At 44.2% G+C, this 23,762-nt stretch overlaps 1 protein-coding gene and 1 long non-coding RNA gene across 3 annotated transcripts in view; both read right to left on the bottom strand.

The window, feature by feature from the left end:
• Positions 1-23,762, bottom strand: part of CTDSPL (CTD small phosphatase like) — a 127,888-nt gene that overhangs the window by 12,949 nt on the left and 91,177 nt on the right. Inside the window, exons 3-6 of one of the 2 annotated variants that reach the window (XM_032270262.1) lie at positions 16,606-16,638; positions 9,333-9,434; positions 6,187-6,243; positions 2,605-2,697 (exon numbers count right to left, since the gene is read on the bottom strand). In XM_032270262.1, the coding sequence (XP_032126153.1) occupies positions 2,605-2,697; positions 6,187-6,243; positions 9,333-9,434; positions 16,606-16,638 (285 nt within the window). The remainder of the gene's footprint in view (positions 1-2,604; positions 2,698-6,186; positions 6,244-9,332; positions 9,435-16,605; positions 16,639-23,762) is intronic. The other variant, XM_032270267.1, reaches the window with a different exon arrangement.
• Positions 14,377-16,599, bottom strand: LOC116544138. Its single transcript, XR_004265831.1, has 2 exons — positions 16,212-16,599; positions 14,377-16,180 (listed from the first exon to the last, which is right to left on the bottom strand). It is a non-coding gene; the product is annotated as an uncharacterized LOC116544138 (long non-coding RNA).

Genomic DNA, 23,762 nt, shown 5'->3' with positions numbered 1-23,762 from the left:
AGTCTTTCAGCTTCCCCGGGCCACAATGGAAGAAGAATTGTTTTGGGCCACACAAAATATACTACCACTAACAATAGATGATGAGCTTCAAAAAAAATTGCAAAAAAATCTTCTAAATGTTTAAAGAAAGTTTACAAATTTGTGTGAGGCCACATTTAAAGCTGTCCTGGGCTGCACACGGCCTGTGAGTCACAGGCTGGACAAGCTTGCTCTAAATGGAAAAAGATGATCCCTTTCCTCAGAATCATGAACACCTGTGGTAGCACCTATCTTTCAAGAAAGTGTCTGAGGCCTCCAGGCCTTAGAGGATGAATGTGAAGAATGTAAGCTGCACAAGGGCAGGGACTTTGTCTCTTTTCTTCTCTGCTATATGCCTAGTATATAGTGCTATGCCTGATACATAACAGGTACTAAGTACATATTTGCTGGGTGAATGAAGGAACGACGAAGCAGATATTGAAAGGCTACGACAGTCAGCTTGATGTTCCTGCAGGCCCCTTGACAGCAGGCAAAGAGGTCCACGGCACCACTAGTGCTGGCTGGGAGCTGAGCCCAGAGCCAAGGACGGCGGTATGACCACCCATCAGCAGGACGGGCACATCAGGGAGGAAAGAGGGTCGAAGTTTGCACTGGGAATCTGGTTTGGCTCAGCTAGGCTGGGGTAGCAGCAAGAGAAGGGCTGAAGAGACAGATGGAGGGGCAGGTGTGAGCCGTCCAGGAAGAGAAACCGAACAAGGATGTTTTAGCAAATGCTGGGGACAGTGCCAAGGAAGAGTGTTTTCAATTTTCCCAAATAAAAAACAACTCTCACTTTGCTGCAACTGGTGCAATCTTCCTGTGGATTTCTTTGGTTATCACTTTAGGCTCTTTAGCATCTAGAACGCCGTTGGAAGAGCCACTGCCGCTACAGATAACAATTCGTCTTGCTACCACTCATCTGAAAGATTACCCACTGGGAAGATTGTATTCTTCCCCGACGCCTTGTTCTCTTCTTGACATGCAAAAATAAAGACAAGGATCTGAATCCCACTCCACTGGCTCATGCTCTCAGGCCTGGTGATGAGTCTGGCAGCATTTGTGCAAGTGGGGCTCTCCCTCCCCTCGGTCATCACAGAGATGGACCCGACCAGCAATGGCCAGGCTAGCAAAGCAGTGGAACATGCAGAGGAAGAGAAGGGAGTGTGGGGACCAGGACACCATCCAGAAGCAGGACATGGCAGAGGAACCTGCGGTGTGATGTCCTGGAGACACGCAAATGTTCAACGTGGGCCCCAGAAAACTCATCTTTGGGACCACTCAGGGTCCCGAGATGCCCATGGAGACAACTGTGGTGCTACCAACAAACGGATGGTGTCAGCCCGTCAGAGTCAGCGTGTGGGAAACGGTCAAGGCCGACCCTGCCTGCCCCACGCAGCACGGCACCCTGCCACACCTGTGAAGGGGGACACCAAGCCACACTGGGAGGCTTGGGAACCTGCTAGTTTCCTTAAACAGTGGACAGGACAGAGAAACCATTCTGTTTGGTCAGAGCCAGTTTAGATGTTAGGTCAGATTCATACCAAGCTTTAGGATCAAGACGAATCTCAATGATTTTTATCATCATCAATAACATATATATATATATATATTTTGAGACAGGCTCTCATTCTGTCACCCAGGGTGGAGCACAGTGGTGTAATCTCAGCTCACTGCAACCTCTGCCTGCTGGGTTCAAGTAATTCTCCTGCCTCAGCCTCCTGAGTAGCCGGGATTACAGGTGCCTGCCACCATGCCCAGCTAATTTTTGTATTTTGAGTAGAGACGGGGTTTCACCATGTTGGACAGGCTGGTCTTGCACTCCTGACCTCGCCCTCCTTGGTCTCCCAAAGTGCTGGGATTACAGGCGTGAGCCACCGTGCCCGGCCTATCATCATCAATAAACAATTATAACAGAAAACAATGAACATCAGGAGTGCTTGCCACGTGACAATGCCCAGCATGGTATGTGGAACAGAGCAAGTGCTCAGTGAAGACTAGCTGTATGTGAATCAGACATTGCGCTAAGTAAGTCCTTGACATCTGTGATTTCATGTGATCTAGCCTCAGGGTAGATGGAATTATCTCCAATTTATAGAAGAAACCCACATGAGAAGTAACTTGCCTCAGACCACACAGCTCACTAGGGCAGTCGGAACTCTCATTCAGCCCATCCATGTGGGTGAGTCTCCAACACTTATCTCTCACTTGCTTCTCCCTCAAATCTGTGAAAGCAAAACCCAAGGACACAGGGGCCTCTAGCTTTTGGTCGACAGTCAATGGTTGAGGAGTACACCATCTTTTGTCTGTAACACTGGACCTGTTTGTGATTCTCTGGACTGTGGACACCCAGCTTCAGGTGGCTGCACACAACAACATCATGGAGCATTTGTTCTAAGTGCTCCCTGTCACCATGGTAACCCAGAAGCCTTTCAGGCTGGCACCATGCACATGGCCTGCATCCATCCCATCTGGGGTGGGAACCTGTCACCATAGAAATAGCTTCCCCCACCAAAACAAAGGGCTGCTTGACAGATTGGGGGTAGGGGTGGAGGGGCTGGGAGTGTGGAGCTGGGAAGCAGGACTCACCTTGGCCAAGCTGGCGGTAAAAAGCACACATTCAAAAAGCTGCCCCATCCTCTGGAGGAACTCGTCCACATGTGGCCGCTTCAGCACATACACCTGCAATGGCAGGAGACAGCAGGCTGGTCAGATGTGGCAGTTGCTGGGGATGGCCCAGGGCCCAAATGCCCACTGTAGGAAGAACTGCTACAAAGGTTCCTGCCTCCCTCCCCCAGGCCTGTACACAGCAGGCAGAGGCCCAGACTATTTGAGGGGCTATGGAGTCACATGTCACTCCTCAGATGGGGCTCCAGAGCTGAGTTCACTGCAGACGCCCTTCCTAAGGGAAAATGAGAAGCTGACCACAGTGTGGAGGGTCTTCAGGGCCAGCAAGTGGAAGGATTGTACCATGTTTGTGTGTAATGACTCATTCATCTCATGTGTGTTTCCCAGCACCTGCTGAGGGTTGGGACCTATGTGGGCACAGGCCACACTCTTAGTGTTGTCCTTTAAGAGGTCCAGGCCCAGTCGACTGCCCAGCGGGTCTGGGATTACTCTGGCTGCCACCTCCTGTCCTGGATGGGCATCCCCCTCACTAGGAAGGCCTGGGGTTGACTCACAGGCCCAGCAAAGCTGCAAGAAGAGGCTTTCTTGTCAGCTTGGGAAGCTGTCTCTGTGCCACCATAAAGGTTAGGCTTGGTACGTGTCAGGGGATGTGAATCCATCCTATTCTTGGACCCCAGAAGTAATCCATCAGGAGGCGTCTCTGAGCAGTGGGGTGCAAAGAGTAACCTTTTCTAGAATGGCTGGACTCTGTGTACCCTTTTGACCAGGCCAGGCCAGTGGGGAGAAGTGAGGCCAGGCTTCAGACCATACATAGGCTCCTGATTATGGCGCCTGAATGAATCTGGGGAAACAAGGGTGATGGGAGGGAAGGCGAAGCTGGTGAGAGAACACAGAGGAAGTGGGAGGAGGGAAGAACGAATTCAAACTTGAATAAATTCGGTTTGAAATTAGCCACTTCACTAAAATAAATCAAACTCTTTAAAATTCAATTCAGCATTATTTACTGAGCCCCAGCTCTGAGCTCAGCCTGAAGCGGTTGCAAAGACGAATAAAACACCGGCCTTGTCCTTGAAGAGCTCACATTCTAGGGCGGACACATGCAAAAACATATACAAATAAACACGGTATAATGAAAATCGCAGTAGAGGGATACATTATGGACAATTAACTCCCCTCACAAGGAGAGGGGATCATGGAAGACAACATTTGGCCTGGACCTTGAAGGATAAATAGGAGTTCACCAGGCCAATAAGGATGAGAAGAAGTGAGCTTCCAGGCAGAGAAAAACAGTAGGAGCACGAGACCCAAAGCCTGAGGTTACTTGGGATGTTAGAGAGCAGCCAGGCTGCACACCCAGCCGTCAGAGGCAGTGAGAGAAGTGGGGGCAGCAGGGTTGGGAGAGGACGTGGCTGAAGATGAAGTGAGAGGCAGGTCATGGTGGGCACGTTAGGGCCTTGAATGGCAGAGGGAGCAGGTGAGAATGACGGGAGGAGCAGAGGGGAGATGGGAGCTCTGCACCACATGCTGGGTGTGCTGCTGGCTGAGGAATTCTACACAGAACAAAGTCATTTTCAAGGTGCCAGAAGCAGGAGCTCAACAGGGCCAGGAATCAGTGGGAAACTTATGGGTGACTGGAAGAAGGAGGTGGACAGGGGTCTGGAGGAACAGGATGTCACAGAGTGGGTTTCAACACAGCTCTGGGGATCTGGGAGGCTGGGGTGGCGCTGAGGGCAGGGCCTGTGGCTGCAACAGCTCCAGATTCCCACTCTGTCCACAAGACTCCTCGTTGCCAGCAAATGGGTGTGGCCTGTGGTCCTCAGTCTCTCTGGGAGTCCTGCTTGGAAAGCAAGCTTTGCTACATGCAAAGGGCAGGAGACTGATTTGGGAACTCTGGCGTTGGTGCCTCTGGCAGAGAGGGGGAGTCCTGAGCCCGGATGCCGGCGTCCAGGCCCGCGTCCCTGTGCAAGTAACCAAGAATAGGCCCATTGGGACCTGCACAGCCTATCCTGGATTACTTGAACGAGGCCACGGCCTTCGCCAGGGCTTTGGTCCTCCTGCCCTTGGCGCCTGTGGCTTCATTCCCTCGGGAGAGAATTTCTGACCTCAGCCCTGGGACCTTGTGGTATCACAGCACAGGCAAGATGGAGGAGCTACAGTGGCTCCTGCAAGAATGGGTCAGCAGTGGGCAGGCCGGTCACGCTTACAGTCATATGGTACGAAGGATTAATTTCTCTCCTAATTCTTGCCATGCCATTGGGCAGCCTCTCCTTTGTCTCATCATGAGCACTGTGTAACACAAGCCAAGATGATCCATGCAGAAGCCTTAACTGCTTCTCAGATGCTGAGTTAATTCAGTTGATGCTTTTACAAATGTTAAATGCCCAAGTGCCTGTCGTTTTGGCTCTGTGATGGCTTTTAAAAGCATGAAGTGTGGAAACACTAGGGAAAAAGCTGCCTCTCCCAGGGACTATTTCCTGGCAGGACATCCTGGAGAATAAGCAAGAAAGCAAGGACATGGGAGAAAAGAGACTTGGGCCAGGAGGCAGGAGACTGGAATTTTCATTTTAATTCTTCCCATTGTATGACCCTGAACTAATCCCTTCCCCGGTGGAGCCTTAGTTTCTCCATCTAGACAATGAGGTGGTTGGACCAGCTGATTCCCAAGCCTTCACCAGTTCTGACACCTCGCACTTAAGAACCAAAGACTACTGACATTGCTAAGAAAAGACATCCTGTTGTAACTCAAGTACGAAGGAAGTTGCCTTCCTGAGCTATCAGGCCAGATACTCTCCCTTTAAGACCTTAGACTTGACAAGGAAGATGGTTAGATCCTCCCTGTGGAAAACCTGACGAAAGCTCCCCGGCTTCAACCTCTAAGGCTACTTTTCCTACAACGTTTCCAATTTGTTCATAAATGAAGCTATTTCCGGAAGAGCTTTATGCAGATAAGGAAAAAAAAAATCAGAAGCAACGAAGACAAAGACGCATGCCAACTGACTACGACATCTTTATTCATAGCAGCCTGTGGATCCGAAAACTCACACCCTCCCCCCTTTTTCTTTTGGGCTGGGTATTTGCTAAAGATTCACTGGAGAAAACGATGCAGGAATGATAAGATCAGTCTGGCGCAGCTGGCATTGAAAATGGACACTTTTTCCCGAGAATCCACCATAAGTGGGTGACTTGTGGCATTTTCCTGCTGCCTGTTAGGAAAGTAGCTGAAAGCAATCACATGAGGAAGTGAATTAGACCATCACGCTAGGCCAGTGGGGATATGGAAACTTCTGAAAGTCTGCTTCAAATCAAAGAACTGTTTGAACTTGTAACCGCGCCTAATATTTACGGCTATCGTTTTCCTTATAATCTCAGTATAAAATACGTTCATTGGAGTGAAAAAAAGCAGAAAAACATTGTATTTATTACAGTATGCTTCCTTTTGATTCAGTAATTATTATTGAAATGAGAATTTAGAAATAAAGTTCATAGGATATGTAATTACTAAAAAATCTTAACTGAAACTCAAATTTAGTGTCAATTTCTTACCTGATGTATAGTTCCATCGATTTCAACCGGAACAATAAAATCAGCATTACTAATAGGCTAGAGAGAAAAGAGACTGTAATTAATATGTCTGAAAGAACAAAAAAACCCTGGAAATTTTAGCAAGAAAAAAGCTTGCCTGGACCAATGCTTTGGTTATTGGAAAAAACAGTTCAGGAGGAGGATGCTGATGCCTGCCTTGGTTCCTTAAAATAAGCACAAGCAGGAAAGCACATTATTTTCCATTCTGAATGTCATTACATTTTCAGCATCTTGATCCCAATATCACCTGCCTGGCCTCAACCAAAATGTGTGGCACTGCCTGGCCAGAGGATGGGGCTCCTGAAAACTCCAGCTCTTGCCCCGGGTCCTGCTGGGGTGACAGGGAACCACGCTAGCCACCAGAGGGAGAAGCTGAGCACCTGATGGGCTCAGAGGACAGTGCTGCTTGAGGGAAAACTGTTCTTGGACCCACAACTGGGGGCTGCCCTGTGATGGGCTGCTCAGCTGATGCTGGCCACATGGACTCAAAGCAGTGCCAAAGCCATGTGGGGGTAAAGTCAGAGGCCACAGGCCACACCCTGGGGTAGGCTCTTCTCCCCTGAATCTGTTTCTCCTCTCTTCCTTAGCTACTATGATGGGTCTGATGCATGCCCATGGCCCCAACCAATCCTGAGAATCAGTGATTTCAGGCCCTCCCAGGTAGCCTGGCAGCAGTTCCTGCCTTGGGTGGGGGTGGAGAGCCAGCCCACCCTATACTGCTCTGCTCCAATGAACACAACATCTAGCACACCCACAAACTTCTGGATATTTAAAATAACTCTTTCACAATATTAATGACATTTAACAAGCAAATAAGATTCTTCAGCAGTCATTGTGTTCTCAACGGTGAACTTACACACAGTTCTCAATGGAATTCCACAAATTAGGTACAAAACTACTTAAATGAACAGACCCAACTGAATCATCAGCCTGCCAACCCCTGGACAAGAGGGGAGAGACAGAAGGAAGGAGAAGGTGTGTGGGGTGGCCACTGGGCGGGGGTGGGGGAACAGCATCTCCGGTCAGACTCTGAACTGAGGTCTGCTTTTAAGCCCGTCACAGTACACGCAAACCCTCTTCACTGATACATAAACTCAAAACAAAACAAAATAAAAAACAACGTGAACAATGCTACATCACGGCACCATTACTAAGCACTTAGCTTACGCCCACTGTTTACTCCCAGAGTTGGAAGGCCAAGGATGAGTTCAATATCATGTAATTTCACAACTAAAATCAGAATCATACTAAAAAACAAGAGGAAAGACCGAAAGAAGAGACTCTCCCAAGGCATTAGATTATGGAACCACATTCCGCAGAGTATATTAAAAGAGAAAAATCATTCTCCAGCTCACAGCAAGCACCGTCCTTCCCCTCCCCTCTCCTGGTGGCGTAAAGGAGGCCCTGGTACGGCCAGGGGTCTTCTCTTGGGATCCATGAGGCTGTGCGTTGTACAAACATATGTTTTCAAGGGGGAGAGCGTTTATAGCTTTCAGATTCTCAAAGGGCTTTGAAATGCCCAGAACTTTAAAAAACACAAAGAATATTCTGGTTGCAAACGTAGGCAGGCCAGGGGAGGGAAGAAATGAGATGTCATTCACATTAGCTCATGGCATCAATGCCCTCTCAGCAGGCCCTAGAGACAGTGGGAGTGCCAAGGCCCTGCCTTTGGAGCCAGGAACCCTCAGTAGCATCGGGTCATCTGGCCAGTGTTCCCCACACTCCCACAGCTGCTTGGGAGGAGGTTCTCTATGCTGTGATGGCAACCGACCCCTGCTCTGAAGGGCTTTCTTTCACAGAGACTTGGAAAAGTCCTGAGCAACTTGCCCATGGGGGCTTCCAATGCTGTCTAGGGTTAAGCTGGGACACAAGGTCACCATATCCCCTGGATCAACACTGGAAGGGCCTGGCCCTCAAGTGCCAGGGAATAAGGTAATCCCTGCCTGCCCCAGTGGCCAGAACAAGGCCATTTCTCACTGCTAGAGGCCATTTCTCTTCTCCACTCTCCAAAGGACTCAAAGATGGGCTCTGTCCTATCAAAAAAGGTCTCCGTTTAGTGAGAACAAAGAAGGATGTTTCTGGCAGAAAGGTGTTCAGGCATATTTGACAGCTCTTCTGCTTCCTACAACCTGTAAGGAAAGACTATGGTTCATGTGAGACACACACCCCATCATGGATGGTGACCTTCATGTCTCTCAGTGAAGGGGAGTCCCAGGCTGGAGGGGAAAGAGGCGTGCGGTATAATGATAGAGCAGTCCCATCACCAGAAATAACCCAAAGAAAACAAGACCAGAATCCTAAACACCTGCTTGTTTCTCCCAACACACCAACCCACCATTTCCAAACTTTCATCATTTGCCTATTTTAAACAATTTATTTCACGTAAAAAAAAAAAAAAAAAAAAAAAGGTTAATTAACTCAATCTTTAACAGTGTTGCCACAGGTCTTCCTGCATGGAGGCCGTTTCTGCTGTTTTTCCAGCAGGAAGACGGAGATCAGGGAAGGTGACAGGAAGGAAGAGCATCTGCCCTCCACACCCTTCAGGAGGCAAGTCCCGAAGGTAGGTGCTCATTTAGCTGTGAAGCTTGTAAAAAACCCCAGCCACCTCTTGTCAGGAAGATGCTCAAAGTAAGTGGATGAATCTGTTCAGATGCCCTGAAGTCTGGAAGTCTTCTTCAGAGTTGGGCATCTTTCAAAAATCAATCTGGGAAAATCTCCAGGATACGCGGTCATCTGACAGTTTCCAACAGAGCCCTCTTGGCCTCCCAATAAAACGCAGAGCACTCCGGTCATCTTGACAAATACAAACAGTGTCCTGGGGGCATGAGTCCCTCATGCCACCCAAAAAGTATTTCTGCAGGGTTTAGAATGTATTGAAAAATGCAAACCTCCTAAGTAAGAATGATCCCAGTGATGTTGGTAGCTTAGTGTTTTCTTTCCAAACTAATTATGTTAATATTCAACTACTTTCGTTAATGTTCACCTGGGTTAATAAGCAGCTGCTGGGATTTCTACATGAAGAGTGAAGTCACACATTTTTATTTTCCATTTTCCCATACAACGGTGATCAAATCACAAAGATCCAGATTGTTTTTATGTTGATTTACCTTAAACGAACTGTGCACCAATGTTTCATCTAAATCAATGACCACACATTTCTTTCCATAGTCAAGCACTGTCACCTCTGGAAGGAGGTACTTAGCTGGCGGCTAAAAGGGAAAAATAAATCAGTATTACCTTTATGTAAAAGACAAACCAACCAGTATTGTATTATGCTATTTACGTTATTAAGGGTATAAATGAAAACAAACATTTAAATGCTTGGTCAAGCATATAATGGACTTTTATTAAGAACAATAGGAATAAACAGTTTGCAACTGAAGTTCTACCAAATACTGTGCCACTATTTGAATGACTACTATGAAGTCCTCGGCTTTGGAACCAGACAAACCTGGTTTTGATCATCAGCTCTGTCACTTTCTTGGTTGTAAATTGGGACAGTAACACCTAGCATGAAAGGCTGTTACCAGTTATGATGGCAGTAACACACCCAGCATTTTGCCTCGCACATATATTGGTGGCTACAATTAGTATTAAAATGGATTACACAAGAATGAGTATTTAATTACAATAGGTACTGTTAAATGGAGGTCTCTTTCGTGGGGTCATATTTTGCCTGAAATTCACTGTGGCACACATGTAGAGTTTAGAGCTATGTTGGAATCACATAATTTCTTTTCTTTCTTTTTTTTTTTTTGTGACAGATTTTTAAAAAACTTGAAGAGGAACTATAGGCCTACCAGCAAAATGCAGGCTAGAGTTACCCCAACACTAGGAAACAAAACTAATCCAGGTACACTCCCGCCTCGTGCTGCCACACAGGTGTAATACTGAGCAATGTGTTATTTTTACCTCTTGGATTCTCTGCCTCTGAAAGTTATACTTTAATCCACATGTTGTGTGTTGACCAAACAATCAATCTATTTATATGTCTTTGTAGCAGGTGACTCAAATCTTGTGATAAAGAAGTCATAAAGAGTTAATAAAATGCTGGCTATCTTCAGCCAACCATAAAATGCTAAGTATTTTCAACCAACCTCACTCAATTTAGAGTATTTATTTCTTTAGGCTTTGCCTCATTCTAGAAATGATCTTAAGTATTTTAGTCAGCTTTGTGGCATATTAAATATCCAATATTAACTAATTAATTTTCTGACTTACAAAGAAGGTCATACTCTCTTTAATATTTGATGCAAAACAAAACACAAGGAAATCTATTCTGAGCCCCTGAAGAATGGACAATTTAGTTCATCAAATAAAACAAGAAAAAAATAAAATATAATTGTATTTCCTTTTACATGGCTATTTCCTCTATTTTTTGGTTCAAGCTGAAAGTTAGTCAATGACCAAAAAGTTAATTTTGGACATCAGCTGGTTCAATCGTGAATGTAACATAGGCAATCAATAGGTTAGGTACATTTGCCAAGTACAATGATCATCTTGGCAGAGAGGGACTGTCCAGGGTTGCCCAGGAACTACATGTGGAGACACGAGTGTTTCTAACTTCAGAGGGTTCTCTCTAGAGAGCGTGGGTGTTTCTTCCCTGCCAACGTCATCCAGAAGTAAAAGCCTTTGCGGCCTCCCACCTCTCTCAGCTGGAAGCAATCCTCCCTAACCCTGCAGCACTGGGAAGGGATGTGGGGATGTATCTTGGAGACAGGCATGGAATTAGAGGACCTAGAAAGGACTCTATCCTTTATTACAAACCAGTGAGTCAGCAGGTTATTTAAAAAATTAAATTTGCAAAGTTCTGTATCAAAGGGTGTTTTAAAAAGGCAGAGTGTGATGGGTTAAGTAAAGACAGTAGAGAGGATGCGGGTCATTTCTGTTGTTTGGGACAGAGCAGAAAGCATGCTTGTGACCAGAATAAAAGTTGTTTTAATTTTTATGACACAATTAGTTAACATAAAAATACATTCTCATTGTAAAGATTATAGACACCTGAGAGTAAAATGCAATCATTCTCTTTTCCATGCCTCCCTTTTCACTTTACTATCTATCCAGTCCTTTCCCTATGAAACAGTTTAACTTATTAATTTAATTGTTAGCCTGGAAAATAAGGATCTAGAAATTCTATCCCTAGCATCTCTGAAAACATCAAAGATCTGCCAAAAGTGGCTCATTTTCCAAACCCAAGAATAAAGATTACTTTCTTAGCACAGTTAACCCACACTTTACAGGCATTACAGAAAGTAAAACGCTTCACGGTACTGTCTAAGAAAGAAAAGATGGAGAAGGATGAGAAGGGTGAGACTCATATTAAGCAAGCTACTGATTTTAACTTGTGCTGCAGGGAACAAGGCTAAGCTGGGGGGCAACAGGCTAGGAGGTTCCATTAATCTTCTGCTGTTTCCTAAATGCATACAGCTTCCTGGGAGCTTGGCTTTAGATTAATGCAAATTCTTCAGCCCATGGGTAAGAATTCTTTGGGACAGCTGCGTCCTTGGAAATGTAAGGATGCTATATAATGGCAATACACAGTGCTTTGTTGCTTCAGTTGATCTGTTCAGGTGATGCTTGAATCGTTACCAAAGAAATGTCCTGAACCAAGTTTTCTCTGAGGTCTTCATAAGCTGAAGAACAAGAGACATACCAGTCATATCAGGAAAGGTCTTTCTTATACAAAATGACTTGTTCAAATGTACACAAAGAGCAGTTCTGGGCGGTGGGTGGAGGAGGAAAAGACCATGGCTTGTCATCCACGATTTGGGAATGGTATTCATTCCTATTCTCTTCCTGGGAGTAAATCTGAAATTTCCTGTCCTTGGCAGACAACTGGCAGCCGTGAATAGTTAACACTAAGCTTATTTCCTCTTGGAGTGCCCACCCCACAAACTCATAAATCTTACAGATGTAGCACCTCTTCCTGTACATTGGATTATTGTTTCCTTACTTAAGATTTCTCAGGCTCAAGGTCTGCACGCTGTGCTCCCCAAGCCCTCAGAGCTCAGGGCAGATGTCAGGGCCTAACATGGCGGGGAGCAAGAGGAACTCTAGACTGGTTTTAATTAGAATAGCTATCATGCTTGTACGTGCTTCATAATGTTTTCGTGGAAAGAAGTGTACTACTGCTGTATTAAAAGCCTTAGACAAACAGCATAGAAACATAGCTGTTAGAAAACAAGTCCTCTCCCCTTTGAGTATTTTTATGGCTCAGTTACGCTGCCAGCGTCACGTTTGGGGGCATCAGTGTGGGGTGTAATTTAAGCAAAGTGTGGGATCGGTAGGACTCAGGTCACAGCCCAGTGGCGTTCCTCACTGGGGCCAAGGCATTCTAATGCTCACCTCAAGCCTTAACCATCCATACTTGGTTTCAAACTTTCCTTCCCTCTGCATCTTTTCTTTATTCTTCAATACCTTTCACCAAAGAGCCCATGAAGCTTCCTAGTAAATCCCAGCCCACAGTCGGGAGGTGAATGATACTAATGGTAAAGATAAAGATGTCATTCCCCTTAGGTGTGCAAAACATGATTACTCAACAAATGGTGCTGGGATAACTCAGTAGCCACTTGGGAAAAAAGATAGTTTCCTACTTCATGCCTTACACCAACATACATGCCAAATGGATCGAAGATTTAAAGGTGTAATGGTGAAACGATGAAAAACTGTTAAAATACTAGAAGAAAATATAAAATTAGGGAACATAAAGGATGACATTAATATTTATTTAAATAAAACTAAAGCTTCCTTGTGGCCAAAATAATTATAAATAAATAAGGCCAAAAGATTTATCATACATCTGGGGAAAAGGACTAATTGCCTTAAAATTTAAAACAATAAGCATCACAGCATAAAAAACAAGAAGAAATGAATAGAGAAGAAGAAAGATAGCCAATGAACTTGTGAAAAGCTGCTCAAACTGAGTCATAAAGAAATGCAAATCAAAGCAATAAATTGATACCAATCTTTTTTTTTGAGACAGGGCCTGGCTCTCTAGGCCAGGCTAAAGTGCAGTGGTACCATCTTGGCTCACTGCAACCTCCGCCTCCCAGGCTCAAGCAATCTTCCCAAGTAGTTGGGACTACAGGCCCGTGCCACCATGCCCGGTTAACTTTTTGTATTTTTTTATAGAGATGGGGTTTCATGATCCTCCCAAGAAGCTGGGACTACAGGCACATGCCACCATGCTCAGTTAATTTTTTGTATATTTTATAGAGATAGCGTTTCACCATGTTGCCCAGGCTGGTTGCAGACTTCTGAGTTCAAGCAATCCGCCCTCTGCGGCCTCCCCAAGTGCTGAGTTTACAGGTGTGAGTCACTGCGCCCGGCCTGATACCATTCATTACTTTCAGATTAGCAAAGATTGAAACATTTGATAATCATTTTCAGGAAGGCTAGGAGGCAATCTCATAGATACTTCATGGGAATGTAAATTAGCATAGGCTTTTGGAGGACAATTTGGCTTTAATGTACCAATACTGTAAAATATATCCTTTGACCTAGCATTTCCACAGATAGAAACTGATCACAAACAAGTCCACAAGCACACAGAAATGAGGATTTTTTTTTTTTTGGAGACAGAGTCTCACTCTGTTGCCCAGACTGGAGTGTAATGGTACTGTCTTGGCTCACTGCAACCTCCACCTCCCTAGTCAAGCGATTCTCCTGCTTCAGACTCCAGAGCAGCTGGGACTACAGGTGTGTGCCACAACATTCAGCTAATTTTTTTTTGTATTTTTAGTAGAGATGTGGTTTCACCATCTTGGCCGGGCTGGTCTGGATCTCCTGACCTCGTGATCCGCCTGCCTCGGCCTCCCAAAGTGCTGCTGGGATTACAGGCATGAGCCACCGTGCCCGGCCAAAATGAGGATATTTTTAAGAGAAATATTTATAATAGCACAAAAGTGGAAATAAAGTAAATGCCATCAATGAAATATAAAACAATGAGGTAGATATATACCTACTAATATTTGGAAAGATGTTTCAGACATCTTGTTAGAAAACAACAAGCAATTTGCAGAATGGTGGATACAACACAACTTCATTTATGAAAATATGTTTGTGTTTGTCTGGAAAACTTCTGGAAGGATACACGACATGCATTAAAAGTGGTTATTCTAGGTAGTAGGATTATGTTGAGGGATATTTCCCTTTTACTTTAATCTTTCAACTTCATTTACATATGTATTTCCACAGGTGTTAATCCCAAATCTTGCAATATTTAAAAACTAACCATGAGCTTGAATTATTGGTTAGTAAAAAATTAGAAGACCAAACCTACATATACAAACAGGGCAGCACACAAATGAAAAAAGAGGGGTGAGGTGACAGGGACAGATGGGGACCCCAGCTGGAGCTGCTCTGGGTACAGGCTTAGAGGCATTCTTTAGCTTCAGCGCCTGAAGAAAGCTTTCAGGTTGTGGTATCTGGTTTGGAGGCTCAGCACAAGCCTGGATTTCTGGTCCTGTATATGGCACCCTAAGCTCTCAGGGCTCCCAGCACTGACCAGGTCCCCCAGAGGTTCAGAAAGGCCAGGATCACTCTGCTTATGTAATCTGGGGCCTTTCCAGGTAGGTGCAGATTTTGCAGGGGCTCCCAAGACTTGATTCCAGTGTTTAGCTGGCCCGGGATGGACTTGGGATCAATCCTATATGCAAAGCAGGCAGTGGAGATCACACTGTACCCACTGCTTTTCTGGAGCTCATCATTCAAAAATGCAAGTGCCTTCAGCTCAGCTTTGTTTCTTTGGGCAAATAGTTCAGAGGTTCACATGGCCTGACCCAACAACATCTCATGTGTAGGACAGTCAGCAGTTTATTGATCTATTACTAGGATCAATTACATAAGGAATTTTCTTGTTTTTCTTATTTCAGAATTCTGTACATGGCTGAGTTTAGATCTGTGGGAAAAGGGTCTGTTTCTTCAGAGGGGTTTTAATACTGACAAGTGCTTTTGTTCTGCACTTAACTTTGCACATGGCTGCCAATTAGCTTTAGGAAAAAACAGTAATAGTGATCTTGGAGGTAGAAGGAGAGATGGTACCTGCCATCTGTTTAATGTAGGTACCTTTGAAGGAAAATAATATCAAAAACCACTTTGTATAAAGGTTAAAGAGTTTTCTGGTAGTAACTCTGCTGGGCATCTCCCACAAACTCTGGATAAAAAGTTGTGTTGCTAAGTCAGTCTTTTTGATCAAAGCCAGTTTTCCCAACAAAGCCCAACCCTTAGGCATATGGGCAAAGTCAGAATCACTCCACAAACTCTTGCAACTTGTTAGTCAATGAAGAGTTAGAGTTTTGAGAAAAATGAAATTACTGTAAACTTTTTGGGCAATTTGTAAGTGACATGTACTACCAAAGCTTTGGAGTCAACCTGCATGCATGAAATCCACTCCTTTCAATGTAAGATTGCTGTGTCTATTGGATGTTCCCAGGAAAATATGTGAAAAACTCCAAGGAAAGAGAAATGAACAGATTTGAATCCAGTAATCTGAATCTGATAATCTTTGCAGACTAAAAAATAAATTATATAGACACATTTTGAAACCTAAATCCTTCTCTAAGGACATAAGATTATTTGAAAGGTCTTGTTTGATACAGACGTCTCAACTGCAAGTTTCTTTTGGGAGTCAGTCTTCAGTTTGCTTCTTGCTGACCAGCCTCAGGCTGGGTGACTCTGCTGGCAGAGCAGGAGGAAGAGAAGGGACAGCGGGGACAGCGGATGGCTGAGGGGTGGCTGGTGCAGGACTGTGCTAGGGTGGAACAAATTTCAGAGTTGACAACAGAAGTAGGGGTGGCCTCAGGGAGTGCCCAGCTGGGGCAGAGTTTCAGCACAGCAGGCCTGTGGGGTGGGTCCCGAAAGTTCAGAGAATATAATTAGGGTGACTTTTCTCATCTCGGAGCTCCAGGCATGCTACCAACACTGATAAGTTAGAAATGGTATGGTCACCTGGGACCTGGGCTTGGTGAGCCTAGTTCCACTGGGACTGAACCTGCTGCAGAGAACTGTGTCTGGGCAAAGAATGTTCCCGCCAATCTATGGAGTTGAGGCTAAGATGGTGGGGTGTGGGTGAGGGCTTTGAGCAACCTCAGCTTGTTCAGCTTGGAGGCACTTCTCAGAGAGAAAGGAAAAATGGGAATTGGGTTAATGGATGCTGGCTGCCCTGCTGTTCCTGAGAAAGGAAACTGTGTCTGTACAGAACTTCCTGCTCTCAGTTTAAAATCTAGCTTCAGTTTTCTTTTTAACAAAACAGAGTTGTTTATACCACATGATAAACTCAACACAAGCAATAAACATTTTAAAAATCCTATATATCAGTAGGCCCAAAGCCACAAGATTTTATGACTGTTTGAATAAATAAAATTAGATAAATATACATACACTTGGTATGGGAATGACCTGCCTCTGGTCACCCTGAGGAAAAAGAAAAAAAAAATCATTGTCAGGTTTGAAGAGAAGATCATATTCTCAAAAGAAACTTCAAAGCCCTCTCGAGCACAGCAGCTGCAGGAGCTGCTCTCTATACCTTGGTGGTGTTTAATGAACAGGAGGAACCTGAAAATTTTCCTCAGTGAAGGCGAGGCTCCTTCTGTATCTCAGACACCCCCTCTCCTAACAAGCCAGGCTGGACTCCTGAGGCTCACAAACCATTTTGTGTATTTAAATAGCACCTGCCTTACTCCCAGGAATGCAATCCTTAATTTAAAAACAAAAATACAAACTCATGCTTTAATCCTTGATTCCCTCTAATAACTGTTTGTTTTTTCTTCTAAGCAAGTTTTTCCCTAAAAAGACTAAGTCAATCTCACATGCAGGGAATGGGAGACACGTTCACCAGATTACAATGACCCCCTAGTCATTCCAGGAGGTTCTCTGGGGAAGACTGGGAGAGGGACCAAGGTAAGGTACAAGAAGTTCCCTCCCAGGAAACAGACATGGGGACAGCTTTCTCCTTTAAGGGGAATAAAACCTGTATTCACAGGGAGTGTTAAGAAAACCTAGGCCCCAAGAAAAGGCCTCCATTATTCCTCAGCCCCAGATGCCAGCCATTCCAAACCTAATTGATGGAAACACTTCATTACAGCATTGTTAATAAATGCTAATAAAAAACAGTTTATTTCCATGAAGCATTTCCAGTTTCTGTTTCTTCTTTTTTAGATGGCCTAATAAGGCAATGCCCTGCTTCATGCCGTGTACACTGAAGGATTTGTGAAAAGATGTGTCCACTTTTATTAAGAGGGTTACAGTGATGAGGACTCACATGAAGGGGCCAAACCTGATGGCTGGTAACGGCAGCTGCTGGTACCTTTCTGAGCTCTGTTTTGACGCTAAGGACCACTGAGTAACTTCTTGATTATCTCCAACCCCTAGTAATCACCTCTGCAGTGTAAGAGCAAGTACCATTTCCTCTCGAGATGATCTCCGCGGTTCCTTCCTTTTTCAGATTTCGGGCTTAAGGATTTTAAGCTTTCTTTTAACATCATTCAAGGCAGAGCTATGCTGCTTTCCAACAGACAATGCAATCAAATAAATTGACGTTTTCAAGAAACTTGCACAGAGAAATTCATTTCAGAAGCTCTTAAATAATATTATTCCTAATACTGGGACTCAAGAGAGGTCACAACTCCTACAGGCATACTTTGTGGAGAACACACTTTTTAAAACACTTTTATTTTAGGTTCAAGGGTACATGTGCAGGTTTGCTATACAGTAAGCTGCATGTCATGGGGGTTTAGTGCACAGGTACTAGGTACTGGACCCAATAAGTAGTCTTTTGATCCTCACCCTCCTCCTAACCTCTACCTTCAAGTAGGCCTCAGTGTCTCTTGCTCACTTCTTTGTGTCCATGAGTATTCAGTGTTTAGCTCCCACTTATAAGTGACAACGTGTGGTATTTGGTTTTCTGTTCCTGCATTAGTCTGCTTAGATTAATGGCCTCCAGCTCCATCCACGTTGCTGCAAATGACACGACCTCTTTTTGTGCTTTACGACAGCATAGTATTTGGTGGACGAGATTTTAACCAGAGTCCTATTGGGTCTCCTTATTTTTATTTTATTTTACAGACGGGGTCTTGCTGTCACCCAGGTTGGAGTGCAGTGGTGTGATCATGGCTCACTGCAGCCTCAAACTCCTGGTTCAAGCCATCCTCCTGCCTCGGCCTCCTGAGTAGCTGGGGCTACAGGTGTGTGCTGCCACACGCAGCTGGCTCACTAGAGTAGAACTAGTGACATTCTCTTGTGAGGGACGTCTTACTTGTTGCAGCATGCTTAACAGCATCCCTGGCCTCCACTCACCAGATGTCAGCAGACGCTCCTTCCCTTTCTAGTGGCAGTCTGCCTTCAGACATTGCCACATGTTCCCTGGAGGGCAAAATCATCCCTGGTTGAGAAGCGCAGCTCTAGTAGGAGACTGCAGACAGCCCTTGCACAGAGGCACACCTCCGGAACATACTTCCGATGAGACGAGCACATTAATGTGAAAGATCACCACAATGCATCTGAAGGGCCTGACAAAACGCCCACCATGAGCAAGCAAAGGTGCTGATCTAGAAAGATATTTGGGCTTGAAAATGACCCTAGAAGCTTACATGTATGTATGTGTATATATACACCATGAGGAATGTATGTATTTGTGAGTGTCCAGCAATGCGTTTTACAACGTCCTTGCCCTTAGAGGTCCTCCGTGGTCTTTGCCATTGGGGTGCTGACTCCTCCCAGCCACTGGAGGCTTCTGGCCTGTAGGTCCAGGTTGCGGCTGTGATGGTGGCAATGGCTGCTACCATAAGCCACTGCTGCAGAAGCAGCTGGAAACCCAAAGGCTCCAAATCTCCATTTCTCCAGGGCAAAAGTGAACATGCAGGGTGGATGGAACCCTAGAGGTCATCTGTCCCATTCTGTCCATGGCCTTCCCTCTTCCTCTGGCATGCTGAATTCCGAGAGGCACAGATACCCAAGGACTCGGCAGTAGAACTGGACCTGAAATCTGCTTCCACATCTAACAGGCCTAGGCTTTGTGTTCTGTCCTGATCAAGCTGAGTGCAAGAGGCACAGGGTCCTCCTCTGGGAATTCGCCACCCCACTCTCACAGGGCTCTTTCTCTGTCGTCTGGTCTCCTGGGTTGACCAGTCAAGTGTTATGCAAATAATGTATCACTGCCACTTTGGATTAACTATATTAACTCAAAGTTATCATAATTCTTTAAAAAGCCATCTTGACAAATGTTAATAGAAGGAAGTTCATGAAAGAACACCAAGTCCAAGTGAGCTCAGCTTTGCTGGAGGAACTGCCTTCAAATGCTTCTGTTTCCTGATAGATGCAGCTGAGTATCCCAGGAAAGCTTCCAGGGGTGCCATGACATCTCTCCCTATCATTTCATCTACATAGACCCTATTTTTAAGTAACTTTTAAATAGCAGCCATTCTCCTCTTTTTTCTCCTCTACAGGCCTGGGGTACAAACTATGTTCTCTTCACTTACGGCAATTCTCTACCAGTGATTTTTATATCGGGGGAGGGACAGCATGAGGAATGCACACTGAGAGGAGAGGTCAGAATCTCTGGAATTCCAGGGCCTGGAATAGCGATTACAGGGGACCCCCGTACATATTCCACTAATATGCAGAATAAGGTTTAATATCTGTCAAGGCAAGCTGTCTTCCTTGTTTTCTTCTAAAAGTTTCTTGGCTATTCTTTGACACTGTTTGTCCCGGAGGAACTTAAGCCCTTCTATCCAGAAACAGCACACACATTTCTCATAAACATGAGACATCAAAATCTTTTAATGATTTGAATCAACTTTGGTACAGTCTTTTGGGTTTTCTTTGTAAACAATCATGTCATCTGCAAATAAGACTAATTTTGTGTCTTTTCCATGTTGATACCAATTGTCTCATTTTCTTGGCTTATTCCATTAGCCAGAACCTACCATTGATTTGCCTGTGTTGTTTGCTGTTTATTTTTAGAAGACAGCTTTTTATCATGTTTAGTTTTCTTCTTTGGCGGCATTGTTGATTTTATATATAAAGGTTTATGGGCTACTATACAGTTCATGTATTAGACAGTTTGTCATAAAGTGCCCCCATTTTTCCTGTATAATGCTTTTGAATTCTGCTTTATCTGATATTAACGTTGCCACCCTTGCTTTCTTTCTGTTTAATCTGCCTTATATATTTTGCCCAATTCTTTATTTTCTACCTTCCTTTATCTATATGTTAGATGCTGTGTCAGAAACTGTCACCTACTGTAATTGTCATTAGCCTGTCCATCAAATAATTCCAGTTTTCTTTCTAAATATGTGGGAGGATTACACTTCCATTCCCCTTGAAGTTAGATGCAGTCATGTGACTTACTTTTTTCTTAGATGGAATTTCACTCTTGTTGCCCAGGCTGGAGTGCAATGGCACGATCTTGGCTCACTGCAACCTCTGCCTCCCAGGTTCAAGTGATTCTCCCGCCTCAGCCTCCTAAGTAGCTGGGACGATAGGCACCCACAACCATGCCCAGCGAATTTTTGTATTTTTAGCAGAGACAGGATTTCACTATGTTGGCATTACTGGTCTCAAACTCCTGACCTCAGATGATCTGCCCACCTCGGCCTCCCAAAGTGTTGGGATTACAGGCGTGAGCCACTGTGCCTGGCTGTGACTTACTTTAACCAACAATATGTAAGTTGAAATGAAGCATATTTTTTTGAGTTTTCTCAGTGAAAACTTTAACAGCCAGTGTGATTGATCACATTCCTTTGTCCTGCTGTGACAGTCACGGAAGCAAAGAGATGGGTTCTTCCTCAGCGTAGGCACGTGAATGAGGATAAGAAGGTTACACTGTCTGGTACGGTAGCTCCTACTCATATGTGGCTACTGAGCACACGAAATGTGGCTGGTCAAATTAAGATGTGCTGTAAGTGTAAAGTACACATCAGATTTTGAAGTAGTAAGATAAAAAGAATATAAACTGACTAAAATGTTTTTTTTCCTATTGATTACATATTGAAATATTTGGGGTATAGTTAAATAAAATTTTATTAAAATTAATTTCAATTGTTTTAAAAATATTTTTATTAATGTGGCTACTGGAAAAAAATTGAATTATATATGTGACTCGTATGACATTTCTGCTGGATAGTGCCACAGAACAGAAGCTCAGCTCCAGCCAACCCATTATAAAGAAGTAGCATGAGTGAAAAATAGACTTTCATTGTTTAAGCCTCTGTGGCTCTGAGGTTGTTACTGAAGCCTAAACAAACCCATTCTGACTAGTATATCTACTCATTAGTCATTCCTCCCTTCTCCTGATTTTGTTGAGAGCAGGAATATGCTAGGCTCAACTTCTCCCCTGTTGCTATTGGGTAGCCATGTGACAAACTGCTTTATCCAATTGGTTTGACTAATTCAGCTGTATGGTGTTTCCAAGAATATACCTGTCATCAGATAGAAATGATTTTGGCAGTAAGTAAATCTGCCAGGGACTATGTCAGGCCAATAAGACATAAGCAGAAGTCTCCTGGGTTTTTCTGTGAAAGCATTTACTTTCCATAAAAGGGACAGGCATGGCCAGTGCCGCCCCTCCCCGTCTTTTTCCTTTAAATGTAGTCATGATATCTGAAGCTTGTGACTTTGAGATCATAAATAGCAAACAGGATGAAGGCAAACATACCAAGGATAGAGGAGCAGAAAGACAGGACAGGTTCTTGATGACATCATCAGAAATCTAAATCAACCCCAGCAACTACCTGACTCAGGCTTTTTATGTGAGAAAAATAATCCCCCATTTGTCTAAGCTATTGTTTGTCAGCTTTCTTCCCCCCCACATCCCCCCATCCCCGCCTCCTTTCTTGACAGATCTTGCTCTGGAGCCCACAGTGGGCTGGAGGGCAGTTAAGGCTCACTGCAGCCTCAATCTCCAGGCCTCAAGTAATCCTCCTTCCTTGGCCTATCAAATGTAGGGATTACAGGCATAAGCCACTGTGCCCAGCGGTTTTTATTTACTGACAAAATCATTCCTATTTGATGGCAGGTATATTCTTGGAAATATCACACAGCTGAATTTGTCAAACCAGCCTGATGTAGTCTTGGTCTTTGTTAGAAGAATCTGGCTCATGAAACTTGGTCTTATGCCTATTCTTTACATTATGTTTGCTATTTATTATCTGTTATTTGTTCCTTTTCCCTTTCCTTAATTTTCATGGCTTGTTCAATTTGTTTATTTCTCCTTTCTCCCTCTGTGAATTTTAAAGATCTACTTTTCCAATTGTGCCGTTTGTTACAGTTCTATTCCTAATAATTACATTTATTTCTACATTGTTTTTTGAGACACGGTCTTGCTCTGTTACCCAGGCTGGAGGGCAGTGGTGCGATCATGGCTCACTGCAGCCTCGACCTCCTGGGCTCAAGCAATCCTCCCACCTCAGCCTCCACAGCAGCAGAGACTGCAAGTGCACACCTCCACCCCTAGCTAATAATTTTTTTTTTTTTTTTTTTTTTTGTAGAGATGCGGTTTCCCTATGTTGCCCAGGCTAGTCTCAAACTTCTGGGCTGAAGCGATCCTCCTGCCTTAGCCTCTCAAAGTCCTGGGATTACAGGTATGAGCCACTGTACCCAGCCTATTTCTAACAGTTTTAATTATTATACCATAACTGAGTATCAATCTCAACCAGATTAATTTTTGTTCCCTCTCTGAATCATCACATATTTTAAAAACTTTTGTCTCAATAGATAAATGATATCTTGGTCACATACAGAATTTTTGGTTTATATTTTTTTCTCTCAGTAGCCTATAAACATTTTTTCATAGTCTTCTGGCTTTTAGTGTTGCTGATGAGAAGTCTGATACTAATATAATTGTTTTCCTTGAAAATAACTTATTCTAGTAGCTTGCAAGAATTTCTTTTTGTCCTTAAATTTCAGAATTTCAACAGATACATCTAGGCATGTGCTCCTTTACTAATCCTGTTGTGGACCTGGTAAGCTCCTTCAATCTGCAGAGGCAAGCTTTGTTTTCAGCTCAAGAAAATTTTCTTCTACTACTTTTTCTCTTTCTGGAACTCCTAACATTTGCATGTTCCATCTCCTAGATGCCTGCTGTCCCCTCTCACAAGTACCCTCTCTGTGTTTCTGGTCTGAATTGTAAGATATTTCTTCTTCCACTTGCTTTTCCAGAACACGAATTCAGTTCCCAGCAATGACCATTCTCTTTTTCTGTTTGTTTACTGAATTTTTATATTTAGAAATCATGAGTTTTTAAGTTCCAAATGTTGCTTTTGCACTCATAATTCATTTCCTGAGTTGTCCATTAAAGTTCTTTTCCATCTTGTCCATTATTTTTACCTCAGTGGGAGTCTCACTCCAGCTTTTTCGACTTGGACCTTCTCAGTGGAGGCTGCATTTTTCTTTGCTTGCGACAGGTTGTATGTTCCCTTAGTGTCTGTGCAGGTCAGTCTACGAGGCTCTCTGGGACATGACAAATGAGGGAGGACTGCAAGGCCCAGCAAGGAGGGCTTTTTTCACGGCCCAGCAGAGCCCAAGTTAATAAACCTCAGAGA

The sequence above is a fragment of the Sapajus apella genome, unplaced genomic scaffold (assembly GCF_009761245.1).
Source record: "Sapajus apella isolate SASKATOON/1434 unplaced genomic scaffold, GSC_monkey_1.0 scaffold4, whole genome shotgun sequence".
NCBI classification, from domain to species: Eukaryota; Metazoa; Chordata; class Mammalia; order Primates; family Cebidae; genus Sapajus; species Sapajus apella.
This window is presented reverse-complemented; position numbering and strand designations above follow the sequence as displayed.